This window comes from Phyllostomus hastatus, unplaced genomic scaffold, assembly GCF_019186645.2.
Source record: "Phyllostomus hastatus isolate PE091 unplaced genomic scaffold, TTU_PhHast_1.1 phas_scaffold_21, whole genome shotgun sequence".
Lineage (NCBI taxonomy): Eukaryota > Metazoa > Chordata > Mammalia > Chiroptera > Phyllostomidae > Phyllostomus > Phyllostomus hastatus.
In genome coordinates this window covers 6659684-6677602 of record NW_025334017.1, presented here as the reverse complement: position 1 = coordinate 6677602, position 17919 = coordinate 6659684, and the positions used below count along the sequence as shown (strand labels likewise).

General features: G+C 43.3%; 1 protein-coding gene across 6 annotated transcripts in view; it reads right to left on the bottom strand.

The window, feature by feature from the left end:
- CHD7 (chromodomain helicase DNA binding protein 7) overlaps nucleotides 1-17919 on the bottom strand; it is a 197671-nt gene that overhangs the window by 11070 nt on the left and 168682 nt on the right. For 4 of the 6 annotated variants that reach the window (XM_045861487.1, XM_045861488.1, XM_045861493.1 and 1 more), the window contains 13 exons: nucleotides 14992-15102; nucleotides 14695-14900; nucleotides 11658-11857; nucleotides 11319-11478; nucleotides 7010-7099; nucleotides 6442-6545; nucleotides 4981-5110; nucleotides 4518-4590; nucleotides 4270-4360; nucleotides 3394-3622; nucleotides 2985-3193; nucleotides 2192-2860; nucleotides 887-1047 (listed from right to left, as the gene is read on the bottom strand). In XM_045861487.1, the coding sequence (XP_045717443.1) occupies nucleotides 887-1047; nucleotides 2192-2860; nucleotides 2985-3193; nucleotides 3394-3622; nucleotides 4270-4360; nucleotides 4518-4590; nucleotides 4981-5110; nucleotides 6442-6545; nucleotides 7010-7099; nucleotides 11319-11478; nucleotides 11658-11857; nucleotides 14695-14900; nucleotides 14992-15102 (2433 nt within the window). The remainder of the gene's footprint in view (nucleotides 1-886; nucleotides 1048-2191; nucleotides 2861-2984; nucleotides 3194-3393; nucleotides 3623-4269; nucleotides 4361-4517; nucleotides 4591-4980; nucleotides 5111-6441; nucleotides 6546-7009; nucleotides 7100-11318; nucleotides 11479-11657; nucleotides 11858-14694; nucleotides 14901-14991; nucleotides 15103-17919) is intronic. The other 2 variants (XM_045861490.1, XM_045861491.1) reach the window with 2 other exon arrangements.

Here is a 17919-nt window from a genome sequence, read left to right as displayed (position 1 = left end):
TTAGCCTGCCACCCCACTTCTGAGTACATATCCATAAGAACCAAAAGCAGTGTCCCAAAGAGACACTAATGCATGTTCACAGGAGCAGTACAATGAGCCAAGACCTGTAAGGATTAAAAGTCTCAATAGCGTGTGAACAAATAAAAAAATACTATATATACATACAATGAAATATCATTTGGCCCTAGGCAGGAAAGAAATCCTGTCAAATGGATAAACCTTAAGGACATTATGCTAAATGAAATAAAAGAGTCACAAAAGGACAAAATATTATATGGTTCCACTTATATGAGATATCTAAAATAGTCAAATTCACCAAAGTAAAAAGTGGAATAGTGGCTGCCAGGGGCAAGGGGACAGGAGCTGTTGAGTGGGTATAAAGGTTCAGTCACGCAAAACTGAAAAGTTCTGGAGATCTGCTTTGTAACAATATAAATATTCTTAATACTACTAATCTATACACTTAAAATTAAGATCATAAATGTCATGTTACATGTTTTTTTTACCTCAACAAAAATTTTTTTTTAAAAAGTCATACATTTTCTATTGCCAAAAGGTAAATCTGCTAAAACAATAATCATATATACTGGATAATATGACTGCCACCCTAAAACACCTCAAGGAACAAAAGGTTCATATAAATGGTTCTACTGCTTATTATCTTCTCTTCATGTCACCCTTCCTACCCTATTACAAAAGTATTCTACAGAATTTTTTCTTTGGGCTTTTCTAGATCATTCTTTAAAACGTGAAAAAAAAAATCTATAGTCTTTATACATTGTGTCAAAGTTTAACTTAAAACTATTTGAGAAATCAAGCCAGAACAATTTCTTCCACTCCATTCTTTTTTTTGGCCAACAAAACAAAACAACAACAAAAAACCAACCTTAGGCCAAAATGAGAAGGCAAATGTTCTTTCATGAAGGAGCTGAGCTACCGAAGGGTCTCCATCCTCCATGTAGAATCCATCCCGGGTTTCATCCCTAGCAGTGCTCATAGAAGCATTGCTTTCTTCATCAAAATTCTTCCCTCTGGAGACAGCTCCTGCTGAGAAATGAGTTAAAGTGCATTACTCACAACCAGAATACCACCGAAAAAGAAGTTTAGAAAGGACATGAAAAAATTAAATAACAATCTGCTTCATTAAAAAAAATTTTTAATCCCCACCTGAGGATGTATTTATTGATTTGAGAGAGAGAGAGGAAGGAAGAGAGGGAAGGAGGGAGAGGGAGAGAGAAGAGACTAAAGGGTGGGAGTGGGGGAGAGACAGAGAAACACTGATGTGAGAGAAAAACATCGACTGGCTGCCTCCAGTACATGTCCCAACCGGGATTGAACCAGCAATCTAGGTTTGTGCCCTGACCAGGAATTGAACCTGTAATCTCTTGGAGCATGGGATGATGTTCTAACCAACTGAGCCACCCAGTCAGGGCCCAATCCGCTCCATTTTATTGAGTACCTACAATGCGGCTGGAGCGATATTAGGCATTTTACAAATCTTGTTGTTTAAAGCTTGTAATAGCCCTTTCATATAGATGGTTAGTCCCATTTTACAGATTTAGAAGCAGAGGCGTAGGGAGGTTGCATCAATAGTCATCTGACATTGTGCAAGCGCACCTCAGAGGCTGAAGGACAACTAAGCCTTTGACTCAAGGACCCACGTCCCCCACATAGGAAGAAGGGCTGAGATATCAGCTAAGTTCAAAGTTCCAGCTCCAGAAGACAGTAAGATATGCCTGATTTTTGTGACTTACAAAGAAAACTGGTTCTTTTCAGATTCTACTACCTTTTACTTCTGAATTACAACTGTACCAATTAAGCATTATTTGTTTAAAAATAACTACCAATATTTACTCAGTGAATGACTTCTCCCTCACATTTAACTGTCCAAATTAAAATCACTTGGAATTCTTAATACCTTCCTACTATAAAATTAACTCCTATCCTTAATCCAGAAATTATGTGTCCATAAAACTCTTCTAAGAGTTTAACTTGTTCAAAATATCATGTTTCCATGCCTTATCAGAGCAGACCATATATCTAATCATAACCTAAAATTATCCCTTCACACAAGCAAATGTACTCTAATTACTCTTAAGAATTAAGAGCGAGCCCTTGTCATGTGACATGCAAACTCAGCATGCGGCCACTGCTGGTCAGAAACGAAAGAGGCCGGGTGGCCAGGCATTACCTTCAGGTTGGGAAGATTCTTCTGACTTATCGTCATCCTCCAGCTTTTCTTCTTCATCCTCTTCAGAACCTTTCTCTGAAACTGACTTGGGCCCGGTATCTGCACTGACCTCCACACCTTTCAGCTCGTTTTTCACAGAGCTGGCCTCAGCCTCACATTCCTGCTTACTATCCTTTTCCCTACTCTCGGTTTCTTCTTCCTCTTCTTTCACTGCAGGTTTTTCTTGGGCAGCTGTGTTTTCAGATTCCTCCACTTTGCCTTCCGTTTGTCCCGTCACCTTTTCGTCCTGAATGTGAGTGGATGAGATGACCGCAGGAATCTGGCCAAATCCAACTGCCAGAGGATTCATGGTTGATATGTTACCAGCCCCTCTGTTCTGAGCGAAATTTTTGTGTGCATCCAAGAAGGACAGTTCAGGGTCATTGAGAATGTGGTAGTCTGTCCGACTGACCCCGTGTTTAGCAGCACCCACCAGCAAGTCTCGATCATGCCTTCCACATTCCCACCACTCTGGCAAGTCCAAGCTCGGCTGGCAGAGCTTCAGCCTCTCCCCCAGGTGTGGGTGATGAAGAACCTGCTCACGTATTTTCCGGAGCAGTTCGATGCGGTAGAGAGTTCTAGAGGCACGCTCTTCTGTGATTGGCTCTATCATGGAGAGGTCAGGTGGTTCTGAAAACATGAAAATAATTATATTTATTTGGGAAAAACCCAAGTAAGCTTTAAATTGTTTACTCTCTCATTTGTCACTTTACTGGCCTTTTAGTATAGAACTTTTGGTACTGAAAGGACCTACCATCATCTGGCTTAGTGGGCATTCGACACACTCGCCTACACATGGCCACAAAACAACTGAAATACTTCTCCAAACTTTCATCAGACTTTTTGTCCAGTCTGGCAAAGGCTCGAAATTGGTTCCAGTCAAACTGCTGTTTCACAGGGTCAAAAATAACCCCAAAAGTGGATACTACACGGTAAAAATCAGCCTCTTCTCGTCTTGTCCACCTATTAGAAAAAAAGATATTAGCTTGAATTGTACTTGAGTAAAAAGGCTTCAGGTTTACTGTTTCTTTTCCTCTTTTGCCCTAAACTTATTTTGGGGGTGGGAAGACAGATCGCTTTGACAGTCATTGTCTCATAAGACAAAAAGAGCAGAGCAGAGAGGAACATATCAGGAGTTGAGTAAAACCCTGAAAAAAACTCACTTTTGTCGCTTCTCAGATATGATAGCTTCCCTTTCCGCTTCTAGTGCTCTCACTTCCTCCCGAGGCCGCCGTCTCCGCCGGTCAGTCTTCATTAGGGCCTCTTGCCTCATTTGTTGCCTTTTATAGCTGCGCTGATAGGCAGTAATGAGCCGGCGCAGACGGGTGGTCAGGGTTGAGGTGTTAGGCCAGTAAAGTTGGCCTAACTCAGCATTACTCTCACTGTGCTTGCCTGGGGAAGCGGAAAAAACATTTTTGAAATGTGTAGCTGCAATCTTGCAATACACAGGATTTTCCATCAATATAAGATGACTCATTAACATTCAAATGACAGTGTGGGAAAGGGTATCAGTGTCCTCATTTTGAAAATATAAATAAAGGATACTATTAGTATGGAACTTATAAACTATTTCTTTTTTAAATCCTTAGGGGGAAAATAAATTTATCAATCTCACATAAAGAAACATACTTTACATCATGAACTACTGTATAAGAGTGTTCTACTGTAATGTAATAACCTTGTTGAGCATACAAAAGATCACATAATTGTTAGCTAATGATTTTACATCAGGCAAAAGATCAGTATGCTCTATAAATTGTCAATATTTCAGATACTTGGAAAATGCCGAACTCCCAAGAGATATAGTTCAGTGTTTTTTGAGATATATTTCTAAAGATGCTTGAAAGTTTTCACTAACTGGTATAAAATAAATATATAATCTTATTCTAAAAATAGTTATTTTTATCAAAGAAGTTCAGTGCAATGAGAAACCAACAATAAACAGGAATTAAACTTATTCACAGAAGAAAGCAGTCAGTGTAGATGAAATAACATTTTGAGATCCACAGGCCCGTGACCACTGCCTGTGCAGCACACACCTGGCCTGCTCCGAGCGCTCCGAGGGGCCGTACCTGTGGTGCGCATTTCCACGGACTCTTCCTTCTCTTCGGGAGGAGAATTGGCAAATTCCTTGAAAGCAAAGCAAGAAACAAAATCATTTTAATTTGGAGTTTCATTTTGCATTATTTTTAAAAATAAAGGCCATTATCTATAAAGTGTAACAAGTCTTATATGGGCATATAATATTTTACTGGTGCTGTAAAAGGCAATATACTCTAGTTCTTACATCTATTTCATCCTTGAATGGTGTTCTGGTTGGTTTGTATTCTGGATCTTCATCTTCTCTATCAAATTCTCCCCTATATAAAATTTTAAAAAATGTTTAAGTCATACGGATAGGAAGAGACCGAAGAAGACTGCCTAACGCAACTTTTAATTCTGGGTTCAATTTCAAAAGCCATTCTATCAGTATTTAAAACATGCAGCCATGGATGGAGAGGGTTGTGGGAGAACCAGGGGTGGGGGTGGGGCTGTCTGTCATCACTTGGAAAAGATAGGGTTTCAGATTATTCAGATACTATATATCACATTTAAATAATCATTATGATATAGACACAGACTATGTGGGAAATGTCACTTAGTTCAAATCAGACACAATACACTACGTAAGTGCAGTGTAAGAGCTGAACCCTGCCAATTGATGCAATACTGATGTAAAGTTTATTAAAATTTTAAAATGTCCTTCTTACCCGTCACCACCATCTGCTAGCATGTCTGTTCCTCTCTGCTCGGCCGCTATGGCCTTGGCATCAGGCATTCCAACTCGTTCCAGGAAGCACAGTGCGGGGTCAGCTCGCATGGAATTGTACTTCTCGTAGCCTGTGCCATCCCCACCAGCCCAGAGGACACACAGGGACAACGAAAGACCCGTCACTGACAAAATCACAGCACTGCCACAACACATGAACTTCGTTTCTCAATCAAGAGGATCATTTATGTTGTATTTTAAAGAACCTTGTTTCAGCAGAGCATTCTATTGACCACTCAATTCCAGGGCCGATTTTGGGGCCCAAGTTACATTCCAGGGATATTATCAGAATGGCCACAAATTGTAAGAGAAAAACAGGTACAGAATAACTACAAGATGCCTGGGAAGATTTCTGACCCTATTTTCCTCAAGATTTAATTTTGCTTGACATTTAAAAGGCTTTGTAATGTTCCTTTATGACCTCCACAGAGGTACTCTAAGTCCACCCCATCCTCCTGGTGAGCAGCCTCAGTTCTGCAGAAACTTCCACCGCTGGCTGAAAAAGCCCTGTCTACGTCAGGCCAGCGAACCTGTCTTGTTAGGTTGAGGATGATGCATGTCAGTAAGATGACACTGTTCCCTCTATGGTTTTCAAACTGCAATTTGCTTTTTGACTGCCCAAGTTGACTAAATGGGAAATGGCAGATCCCAACAGTGCACTGCGGGAAAATGATTTTTAGGCTGAGCTCACAAAACACGGCTGCAGTACACAGGCAGAACAGCACAATTCAATTAGGATGTGTACTACACACACCGCTCCTAACTGCTGTAGAGCCGCAAGCCAAACTATAATCATGAAAGGTTTTATAAGCCATCACTCTCCCCTTTAGTCAGGCTGGGCTGCTGGGACTACCTCGGCAACCTCCAGAGACTTGGGATTATAATCAGGAATCGCTCACTGTATATATCATGCCAGTTCTGCATCCCCAGCCTTTCAAAGTTAACAAGGCTGCATCCCACTCAGGGGAGCCGAGTTCTCAGCACTGACATTTGTGAAATATTGCTTGGAACAAAGCCCAGGAGGCACTTGTACAGATTAATAGCAGAGGTTAAGCCCACCGTCCACTTTGACACGGGCTGGCAGAGTTAGCAAGGGGAGCCGTGCTGGAAGCAAAGTTTAGTGAGAACTATAGGACAATTTGGCTATTATTAAAACAAATATGGTTTTGGTTTTATTTACAGCCAAGAAAGAAATGTTTCTTCTCAAATGCTCAACAAACATTTAAAAACAGCATCTGATATTTACAGTTCATATTAGATTTTTAGTGCAGGAAAATGGTAGATGCCAAGAGTCCTTTGGAACTATCCTTGTTAATATTATGACTTCGGAAAGAATATGCAGAGTTCTAAATAAAGACAAAACCACATGGTGAAGATGTGGTCAAACGGACATGTCACTTACCGTGTTTGAACACTCCAATTAGGAGGGACTTATCTGCTTCCTTATCCCACCAATCGGCAGGGACCTCAGCATGGAAAGGCTCAGGTATCCACACATCGGCTTCACTATAAAGACAACCATTTGTGTAATATTTAAAATAAATATCAGTACTACAAAAGAATTCCAAGTAATGAACAGGATGCATGCACTCAGGTGCCCCACTCCCGCAGTAAGCACCTGAGCATCATGGAGAGGAATGAGCAAATGTTAAAAGAAAGGACATCAGTCAGTCGCTTCCCACCACGACCAGAAATGGACTTTATCACCCAGTGTCCCATTTTAAAGTTCATTTCTGACCACCAGTAATTTAGTTCACACCTCTTTTTACACACATGCACACACACATACAAACAGGCTTTCCTGATTATCATCACTTCCCCAAGCTCATAGAACAAACACTGCATTCAAGATGCAAAAGAGAAGGTGTGCTTCTGATGGTTTGTGAAGGTTTTGAAACACGACCCATGATGTTTTCCGGCTCCCCGGACTATTGCAGGCAGGCAGAGAACCAGTGTGAGCTCGCACTAACCTTGAGTCAGCACCCTCTAAGATCTTATCTGCCTGGTCTCCTATAACTTCTTGTCTTAGGTAGTACAGCATGCGGACACGCAGCAGGACCCTGGAGAGGAAGACAGAGGGGGAAAAAGTTCTTAACTTCAGGACTGTTTGCCAACAGTGGCTTTTGGCAGCTGCTGCTGTTCATCCATCATCCTGCCAAGGCTGATTAGCCATGCTGTATGGTAGGCTTGAAGCGTGACAGATGGTGGCACATAATCACCTCTGTGTGGTGCTTTCTGCTGGCTTCCAACAGGCCTGCCTGGCAACCGCTCACACTGCACAGAGAGGGACCAAGCTCAGCCCAGCCCAGGCGCACTTCATTTAGTTCTACCTAGTGCAGCTTGTGAAGTTCAGACACGTACCCTACCATTGCCTCTGAAGTATTGAAGCAAGTTTGTAAACAACTGAGCAGATGGCTTTCAGTAACTGTTCTGCTTCATTATCTCATAAAATTTCCTCAGCTGCTGCCTTAATACCATTTTTGGAAGCACATCAGAAGTTGTAGGAATAAATGTGATATAAAATCTGGTTTTACTACCTTACAATAAACCCTCAATATGGACTGTCAGGTTTTTCAGATTATAGAATTTAGCTTCTGAGAAAGGAAGATGGCGACTGAGGGTGGGTATTCACTCTTCTCCCTTAAGGATGTGAAATTATTTTTATTCCTTCTATTTTATGTTATCTGGAAACCTAAGTTGTAGCTTAAAAAATATTAAAACATTACAAAGGCGATTAAAATATGCCAAAATCATCAAAATTTAGTCATTTTCAAGGAATCAGTGTTTAAAAACCCTTGGAATTCTAGGAAACAGATTTTCAATCTCACATGGATTTCCTTAATATCCTTTAAATGTAATTCTTCCAATAAAGCCCACCTGGTAAATCCCAAGGCTTACATCTACTCCGAGTCTAGCATCTCCTGCTGGACAGCCCTGGTATGCAGTCAGGACTGGCATTTGAGACTGACTACCTCCATGGCCATGAGTAAATGACAATACCAAATGCTATTTCCCCACCTGGGTAATCCCAACAGACACTGTGAAATCAACATTTCACATATACTAGCTCATTTCATCTTCACAATGACACTGTAATGCTATGGGGCAAGCTATAATTTTTACAATTCCATTTTACAAACATAAAAATTGAGGCTAATAGAAGTCAAGTCGCATGGCCCAGGTCACAGAGTCACCTTGAGCATGGACCACTCTGAATTAGGCCTTCTGACTCTACCACTTCACACCATCTCTCAGGACATGGCGACTTTCCTTGAACATATCAAATGCCAACAAGGAGTAGCTTCACCAAAACAGACTACCCCTGATCATACATGAATGGGCAGGCACACCTTCCTTCCCACCAGGTGCCTGCTCCTGGCGAGCAGGGGCTCTAGATGGGCAATGTGTGCAGCCGTAACTACCTGAATATGCTCCAAAGTAGACAATCAGTTTGGGTAACATTTCTTTTGAATTCTTTCTTTTGATACAATTAAAAATTGGCTGTGCTGCAATGAACCAGCAAAAGAGTGATAGCACCGGCTTCTGTGTCTGGCACCTCGTGTCCTCTCTGATTAGAGAATTTGCAGGCCGGTTCTTCCAAGAACTTACAGAAGATGCTCAGAAAAGGTAGCTCCAAAGGAAATACCCTCCACCTTGCACTGGATTCTCTTTTATTCACCAAAACTTGGTACCGTGGCAGTGATCCTAATGGCTTCTCTTTCTTTTTTTGGGAGATAACGTTTTCTACTTCAGAAAAAATTTCAGTTATGTGGAGACTTTTATGAACTACTGAATGTCATCTTTTTTTCTAGAGGGAAAAATTCAAACCAACTCAACTGACAAGCTCAGTGCCATTGTAAAGACATGGTAGGTACTGGCAGGGCAACGAGGTGACAAGGAGGGGGCCACTGACCTACAGGAGTTTACACCTGGTACGTTAGCGGGACAGGATGGGTCCCCAGACCTCAATTACATTTGATTGGCTGTTCCACTTGTGACCGTCTTCTGGACCAGCACCCAGTCTGGGACCACACATGGCATTAAACTGTCCTGTCTGCTTTGTCTCCTTTAACCCAGGGCAGGTCCTCTGTCTCTGTCTCTTAAAACTTTGAAGAGAGTGGGCCAGCTATTGAGGTTCTCGATTTGGATCTCATCTTCTCTCTTACCAGTCCTAACATTTCCTCACTTAAGCTCCTGAAGTCCCAGAGAGTGAATGGCTGGACTACTTGCTGGTCCCAGAGAGGAGATGGGAAGCTTTGCCAGTCTTGAGGCCAAGGAGAAGGAAAGATGAGAGGAACACTGGTTACAGTGCACATACCAGTTAGGGAGGGCACCCTACGGACGTCTGTTGCTGACATTAGAATGGGAAGCTAAAAACCACCACTGTCACGCTGGGCCTGAGACCGGAGCCACTGCTCCCACATCGAACCACTGCATTTGCAGTTTGAATCCAGAACTCACAAGGCTATTGACCCAAAGCTCACGTAAACCACAAGGAAAGAGTTCTCCAACAGCCATCAGTGGGGCTTTAGGGAGAACTGTCACGCTGCAGCAGTAGCAACAAAACAGTTTCTGAGGCACCAAAATGGTGTGAGGTAATCATTTTGAAGACTCAAAAAGGAAAATATTTGTCAGTCAAAACTAAAGATAGTGATCAAAGGTAGGCCCTAAAAACACTTTCATTTAAAAAGCAGTGAGAACCATTAGTGCAACCTAAGGGGAGCAGGTATTCTCCAAGAATTACTTCATGTGAGGACTGAGACAACCCTGAGGAGGAGGAGGCAGGCTTCTGAGGTGAGCGGGGTGGTCAAGAGCAAGGGCACTCACTTTTCAGGTCTGGGCCTCCAATCTGGCCCAGCCCCTTAACTAGCTGAGGGACCTTAAGTCCTCAAGTCTCAGTTTCCTTGTCAGGTAAACGAGGATAAAATCACACTACATATCTCAGACAACTCAAACACAATCCATACTGCAGTTTATGTGCTCAGATACTGGTTGCTAATTTTAAAAAGAGAGATCACATACATTTATTTATATCCTACCTCATCCAACTGAGATCTTGTTGCAGAGCTCTATTTGCCTCACATGGAAAGTGAGTCTTAAAGAGGCTGAGGAGCTTGCCCAAGTCACACAGAGCTAGGAAGCAGAAACACTGTTCAGCAGCAGTGTGGCCTATACTACCGATACTGAATAAATGTATGTTGAGAGTAAGAAAAAAACCAATGTATGTAGACAGTAGTTTAGATGCAGACAGCAGAGCTCTAAGCAATGAAATAAATTTAGATTCAATATTATTCAATTGAATAATTATCTGATTATTCAATATAATCAAATTGTAAAAATAAAGGAGTATCATTCTAAGCTTATAAGCACCCCAATAACTGAGGTATTAGTAAGCAAAAAATAACCTGAAAATAACCTGAAAATTCCCCAGTTCCTACACTGAAAGCAGTCAGTTGAAGGCAGGACCACACAAAGCTAACCATAATTCCCTAAATTCTCTAACACATACGATGGTTAAAACTTAGTGATCCATAGGTACACCTGAAACTAATGCAAAATAACACTGGATGTAAACTGTAACTGAAAAATAAAATTAAAAACTTAGTTATACACAGCATCATAGCAACACTATTCACAATGGCCAAAAGGTGTCTATCAACCCAAGTGCCCACTGACAGATGAATGGATAAACAAAATGTGGTCTATCCATGTAACGGAATATTATTCAACCACAAAAAGGAAAAAATTCAGGCACGAGTGACAACATGGATCAACTATGAAATATCACACTAAGTGAAATAAGCCAGAGACAGCAAGACAAACACTGCACGATTCCACTTACAAGGTACCTAGAATAGGCAAATTCATAGAGAAAGGTGGTTGCCAGGGGCTTGGGGAGTGGAGGAGGGAAAGGTGAGTTATTGTTCAATGATACAGCATTTGTATTGCAATTGATGATAAGGTTTTGGGTATAGATAATGGTGATAGGTACACAGTATTTTGAATGTAATTACTGCCAATGAATTGTACCCTTAGAAATGGTGAAAATGATAAAACTTAAAAATTGTGTAACATAACTTTACCATGATTTAAAAAATCAGTCATCTGAAGGTATGCTCTCATACAACTTGGCATCATGTTTGAAAAAGAAAAAGTAAGGCTGTACAAAGACAGTAACTACAACTTAACAGTCTTTCTATATACACACAGAGACATATACACATACACACACGCATAAGAACAAAGCAAGCTCTCTGACTCCACCCTTTGAAGACCTACTTGTTGCAGTGGTGCTTCAGGTGCTTCTTGTAGCTGTCCTCCTGGAACAGAGCGTCGGGGTTGCAGCCCACCAGCCAGTCCGCGTCCTGTACCACTGGGTGTGCACTCTGGGCTTTCACCTTCTTTCCTTTCCTTCCCCTTGGCACTGGGGCGGATAAACCTAGAATCATAATGATAATAGTAATTATTACCACTGTAACAGTAACAGAAGCCTTCTACAATCCCAATTTTAGTGTCAGAACCAGGTACTGACACGTGAGGAGGGAAATATGCGGTCTAGGCTGCATCGCAAGGGCCCCTGGTAGCCTTCGGTGACCCTGCAGCACAAAGAAGACCTACCGGAATGATTGACCAAGGCGCGCGTCTGGCCATCGGCCGTGGGCGTGATCAGATCCCAGATGAAGCTTTTGATGTTCTCATCCCCCTTATAATGGTTGAGACAGTACACGAGGATTGTTCTGCAGATGGTTTCCACATCTTGCTCAGTGAGCTGACGTTTGTAGCGTCCATGGGAAAGGATGTCCGTCCACCGTCCCCAGCTGCAAAGCAAGTATTTGGCATGCATAGGGTGCTTTTCAGTTTAGACCTAGGGCTCATTTTCACAGTCGGGTACTGGTGTCAGAAAATCTTGGGTCCTGCATGTGGGGCCTCTGACGCTCATGCGTGTGGGGTTCCCATGCATATGAAAATGTTAAATGTGGTTATTTCTTTTGCTAAAAACCAACCACAAAACAAAACAAAAGAAAAAAAAAACCTAGCAATATTTTATGTCAGGTGAAGAAGGGAAAGCAACCCAAGGACAAGAGCTAAAGACCCCCAGCCCAGCACGGGCTCTGGGGCACTGCTGCTCTGTGCAGGACTGGGTTCTTACCCAAACACCACCTATGGGCTGCCACAGGCTCTCCCACTCAGATTCACCCCGGCAGCAATGCTGAGGACACGAAAGCTAGCTAGAACCTGGGCACGTTCTACTTTGCTCCACTCTGTCATGGTTTGTATGCTTCGAAGCTGGCCAACCATTTGAAGTGAACCACTCAAGGTAGGGGTGACAGCCTCTAAGTCAAGGATACAGTGCTGAGGAACACGGTTGCATTAACCCACCTCAAAGGGATGCCACAATAATTATTAAAAGACTGTGAACAGGTTCAAGTTTCCTTTTGAAACAGGACTGCTATCTCCAAGTACAAGGGCACACACAGGAAAAATGTTTGGTCCACCCTCAGGTCCACACGTGAAATGGGTGGGAGAAGACACGGTGGCTACAACCAAACCGCACACCACGGAACCTGACCCACCTGTTGTCAGGTTACAATGGCAGGTTTAACATAACGCAGCACTCTTTCACCTGGGCGCTGTGGAGTTAGGGAGACAACAGACAGACAGATGCTCAGCTGTGTCTCCCCTAGGGTACCTCTGACTGAGCTCCCAGGGCAGTCTCGGCACAGGAATGAGTCCCTCCACTGCCCTCTTCCTGACACCTGCACCCGGCTGCTGGGGAATCTTGGCTGAGAAGCAAAGTGCATGCTCCAGAATGCCCTGCCTTTTGCACTGGCCTGGTCTTCTCTGGTTTCTTTGAACCTCTCTCAGTCCTCAACTCACGAGGCTGGCCCTCACCTGTAATCTTTTGAATACACTGCCCTCTCTAGTGGAAACTCCCTTCTCCCTGACCAATGCCCAACACTCCCTGTGCCCCCGCTCGTTCATGATATCCATCAAGTCAAGACAACCCACATCGCCTTCAGTGGGATTCCTTCTTTTATTCCCCTGAGCCCTAGAGGTAGAGAAGAAAACACTTGAGCTGTGTGTTAAAGGAGAGGAGACATGCTTCTGTGCTCCATTTGCACAGAGCTTCCCTGCCAAGGCATTATCACAGTTTACTGCTTTTCTCCTGTTTGCCTGCCTGCCTTGAGGCGGGGCTGCAACTGTCCCACTCACAGTTGTGTCCCTGGTGTCTGAGAGTGTCCTAGCACAGTGCCCAGCACACAGCAGGTGTTCAATACATAGTGAGGCCTGTGGGAGAAGGGAAGGGCTTCACTGAAATACAGTATGCCCTGAACATACTTTTTAGCTTCAAGAGCTATTAGTATGCTCTATTTCTGAAGTTTTAGCAGCAAAATTCTCAACTTTGATCATTAGGTTGAAACACGGCAGCAAGGGCACACAGCAAAGGGCATCGGCGGGGAGAGTCTCTACACCATGTGAGAGCAGACAGGGAAGGCTGTCCAGCTTGCACAGGCAACAGCAGAGGGGACACACAGCTACCAGACACAGGATGCGCTTCAGCTGAACTTCATTTATTCTACAAACAGTCACTAATTCAGCACTCACTGTGTTTGCTGGCACCGTATTCTACCCTGAGGACACAAAGAAAGAGCCCCAGTCCTCAAGGAGTCACTAACTAGGTCTCCAGCAGGAGACACCAACTATTTGAAGTCATAACCCAACATCTGAGTGTGATGGAGAGCGCAGAGCAGACTTTCTGGTGCAGGGAGCTGAGGTGACACCTGCCCTGATGTCAAGGACAGGAGAGGCAGGGCAGGCCTAGGGGCTGGGGCATGGAGGGCGGGGTGGCTCTAGCCTTCGGGAAAGGGTTGAGGAAAGAGAGTGATGAGACAGAGTGTGGTGCATTGAAGAAGATGAAGAGGTCCGTCCTAACAGAAGTTTGGACTGTCCATGGAAAGAGCCAATAGGACAGACAAAGGTCAGGTCAGAACCCTGTATGTCATGTTAAACAAAATGTTTGTATTGATTCTGAAACTAATGATGATCCACTGGGAAAATAACCAAAGACAGGGTATCATCAGATCCACAGAAATATTGTTTGGGTGGCAGTTTTTTATTTGAATGGAATTTGCCTACAGTCCCACAATATGCCAGAGACCTCTTATGTACAGATGCAGGTATTTGCTGAGCACCTTGCCCTCCAAAGAACTGTGTGCGGTGCCGCGGAGGTTCAGAGGTGACACGGTCAGAGGCTAGAAATGGCCATCCACTGGAAGAACTTTACAAATAACATAAATGCTTTTAACAGAGTTTTATAACAGAAAAGTATTAAAAGATAACTACAGTAAATTTCATGTTAAGGTAAAGTAGAACAGATTTTGTAATTTTGAGACTTTGTTCTGAGTTATTAATAATCAACAAATCTGGATCTGACATAATTCCTTAAGGGACAAGTTCCTGCTCCTTCAAGTCTGTGGGAGCGTGAACACCTCTGAGCACTTCAACCACACCACCCGGCCCCATCCGAGTTGCTGCACAGTTCACCTGCCTACGCGAACTGACAGAAGTCCAAACACAAATATTGTTTCTCTATGCCAACTGGAATTCTAACTATTTGTAAAATAAAATTCCATTTCTCATGAACCCGACTTACCCATAGACGAGCAGGTTCTTCTCCACTCGGAAGCACTCACTCCTCGCATAGCCCTGGGACCTGTCCTGGGGACGCCGGGGCTTTGTGCAAGGCTTCTCTTCAGAGTCGCTTTCCAAGTCCGAGAACTCCATCAGCTCATCCTCTTTCACTGCACTGTACAGCCTGGTTTGCTTCCTCACTCTTGGAGTGTCAATAACCAGGTTGTTCTGCAACAGATAGCAGATACATTTGAAACTTCTATAAAACCAACCTTGGGTTCTTAGGTCAGAGAGGGTTTGAATGGAACCTCTCACTCACCCTCCCATTTAAGGCATCAATATCCAATTCAGCCTTCTTAGCCCACTTTTGCCAGAAATTTGGATCATCCAGGGAAATATCTGTCCTATTTCCAGACGCGACAAAACTGGCCTAAAAACAAGGAAAATACGCATTACTTTGGGATGCTTTTCTCAGAGATAAAATGCAAAGCAGCTTTCATTTATTCATGCACGCAAACATATATGCATTCTTCCACTGTGTGCCAGATGCTGCTGTTGACGGCATTAGGATGGAGACCATCCCTCAAGTGTCTCACTGGCCAGGGGTAGAGGCAGATCAGGAAACAAAAGATGATCATACAGCAAAATAAATAACAGGTAACAAAGGTATGTACAGGTGCAACTAATATACAGACGATGGCCCTAATCAGGTTCGGTGGGGGAGGGAGGGTGTACACAGAGGGCATTGCTGGAAAGAGACAGGCTCTCCAGAAAATAATGCCTGGATCAGATTAAAGAGCTTTATGAAAAGCTCAAAGAATGGGGAAGCATGTGCAAAGGCACAGAGTAGAAAGGCAATCTGTCATGTGACCAGGGATAAAGGTAATCAGGAAGAGTAGCCAAAGATCAAACTAGCCCTGTTAACAGAGTCTGAGCTCTATCCTGGGGAAGCAGCAGTCTCTTAGAAATCAGGAATACCATGATGGACACTGTCATAACCAAAGGCACCAGTGTCTTGGAACATGGTGTGTAGAATGGTGTAGGACAGGCTATTGTAGTTTAGGAAAGAAATAGTGAAGACTGAAAACAGCTCTAGTAGAAATGGATAAAGATATTCTTTAAAAGGTAAGACTGAAGGAGTGAAAATCTAGGTAAATGTGAAGCATGAAAAAGGAGGAAGCCAGGAAAAGCTGTAGCATCCAACTTCGGCATCTGAGTGGTGCTAACCAGGAGAACAAACTGGTGTGTGTGTACACTCGAGCACACAGAGGGTGGAAGGACAGGTGATGGATTTGATTTTGCACACACTGAAAAGAGGCAGAAAGATGTGAGGGAGGGGGTGTTGGTTGCAGAGCCAAGAGGTGCAGCAGCTGGGATAACCGGATGTCCACATGCAAAAGAAGGGAGCTGGACACTGTCTTACAACATCACCACACATGGAAGTTTCACTCAGAAGGGTTACAGATCTGCATGTAAGAGTGAAAACTATAAAACTCGGAGAAAAAAATAAATCTTTGTAACCTTGGGTTAGAAAAGGCAATAAAAGCACCAACAGTAAAAGAAAAAGGGGGGTAAACTGGCTACTGTAGTAAACACCATTAAGAAAAAATTAGAGGAAAATATTTGCAAACTGTATTATCTGATGAGGAACTTCTATCCAGAAAGAGAATTCTTAAACTTTGATAATAAAAAGATAAATAACTCAGACAGTGAACTGAGCCCTGGCTGGTGTAGCTCAGTGGATTAAGCTCGGGCTTGCGAACCAAACGGCTGCTGGTTCGATTCCTGGTCAGGGCACATGCCTGGGTTGCAGGCCAGGTCCCCAGTGGGGGATGAGCGAGACACAAGCACACACTGATGTTTCTCTCCCTCTCTCCTTCCCTTCCCCTCTCTCTTTAAAAAGGTGAACCGAGAACTAGGATAGGCATCTCTCCAAAGACAACACACAATGGCCACGAGCAGAGGACAGGTCCCAAAGCACCACAGAAACGCAGATCTGACCCTTGCGGGCTCTCGCTTCACACTTGCTACTATGACTATAATAAAAAAGCCAGACAATAAAAAGTGTTGCTAGGATGTGCAGAAACTGGAGCCCTAGAAACACTGTCAGTGGGAAAGCAAGGGGTATATTCACTTTAGGAAACAGCCTGACAGTTCCTCCAGGGTCAAACATGGAGTTAACATGTGACCCAGCAATTCCATTCCTGGCATATATGCAAGAGAAATGAAAACATTTGCCCACATAAAAACTCATATGCAAATGCTCATAACAACACTATTCATAATAACCAAAAGTATCAGTAACAACTAGTGAATAAATAAACAACCCCAAGGTCCATCATCTGCTGGTAATTGAGGTACAGACAAATCATGGAGTATGGCTTCACAGTACAAAGGAAGGAAGTACTGGTTCGTGCTACAGTGTGGACGAACCTCAAAGACATTATCTAAGGGAGTGAAGCCAGACATGAAAGACCACATGTTCTACAATTCCATGTATATGAAATGCCCAGAGAAGGCGAGACAGAAAGTAGGTGAGTGGTTGCCGAGGACTTGCAGGGAGGGGTGAAACGGGATGGATGGGTCTGACTGTTAATGGGTACAAGGATCATTTGGGGTGCTGGAAATGTCTTAAACTTAGATGTGGTAACAGTTGCACAAGTCTGTAAATGTGGTAAAGGCACTGAATTGTACTCATAGGTCAGGAGAATTATATGGTAAGTAAATTACATTTCAGTAAAGCTGTTAATAGTGTAAGTTGGGCCTGGGTGTGGATGGGTGGACCAAGGCGCAGTTGCAGCCTCAGAAAGGGCTCTCAGTGGAGTGGCATGCTGTGGTGACCTTTGCCAGAGCTGCTCTGATGAAGGGGTGGAGGAGGGCTGCAAGCTGGGAATTGAAAAATAAGTAGGAAGGGAGGCAATGGAGACAGGTGGTGTAAATAATGCTTGTGTGGATTTCAGCCATGAAGTAGGGTTTTGCGATTGAAGCTGGAGGGCAAAATAGATAGAAGTGACTTAATTGTTCTTATAGGCTATGTCAGAAACCAGGATCTCAAGAAGTGAAGGGGATGGAGTCAAGGACACAGTTAAGGATTAGGCTGGGGAGCTGGGAACAGACAAGAGAATAAGGTAAGAGTGACCAGCAGAGCCATATAAATAGAGCACAACCCAAAACACAAAGAATGTTTTATGCATTAGGTGCTCCACAGGGAGTTAGTAATTAATTTCTCAATTTGGAATCGAAAGCA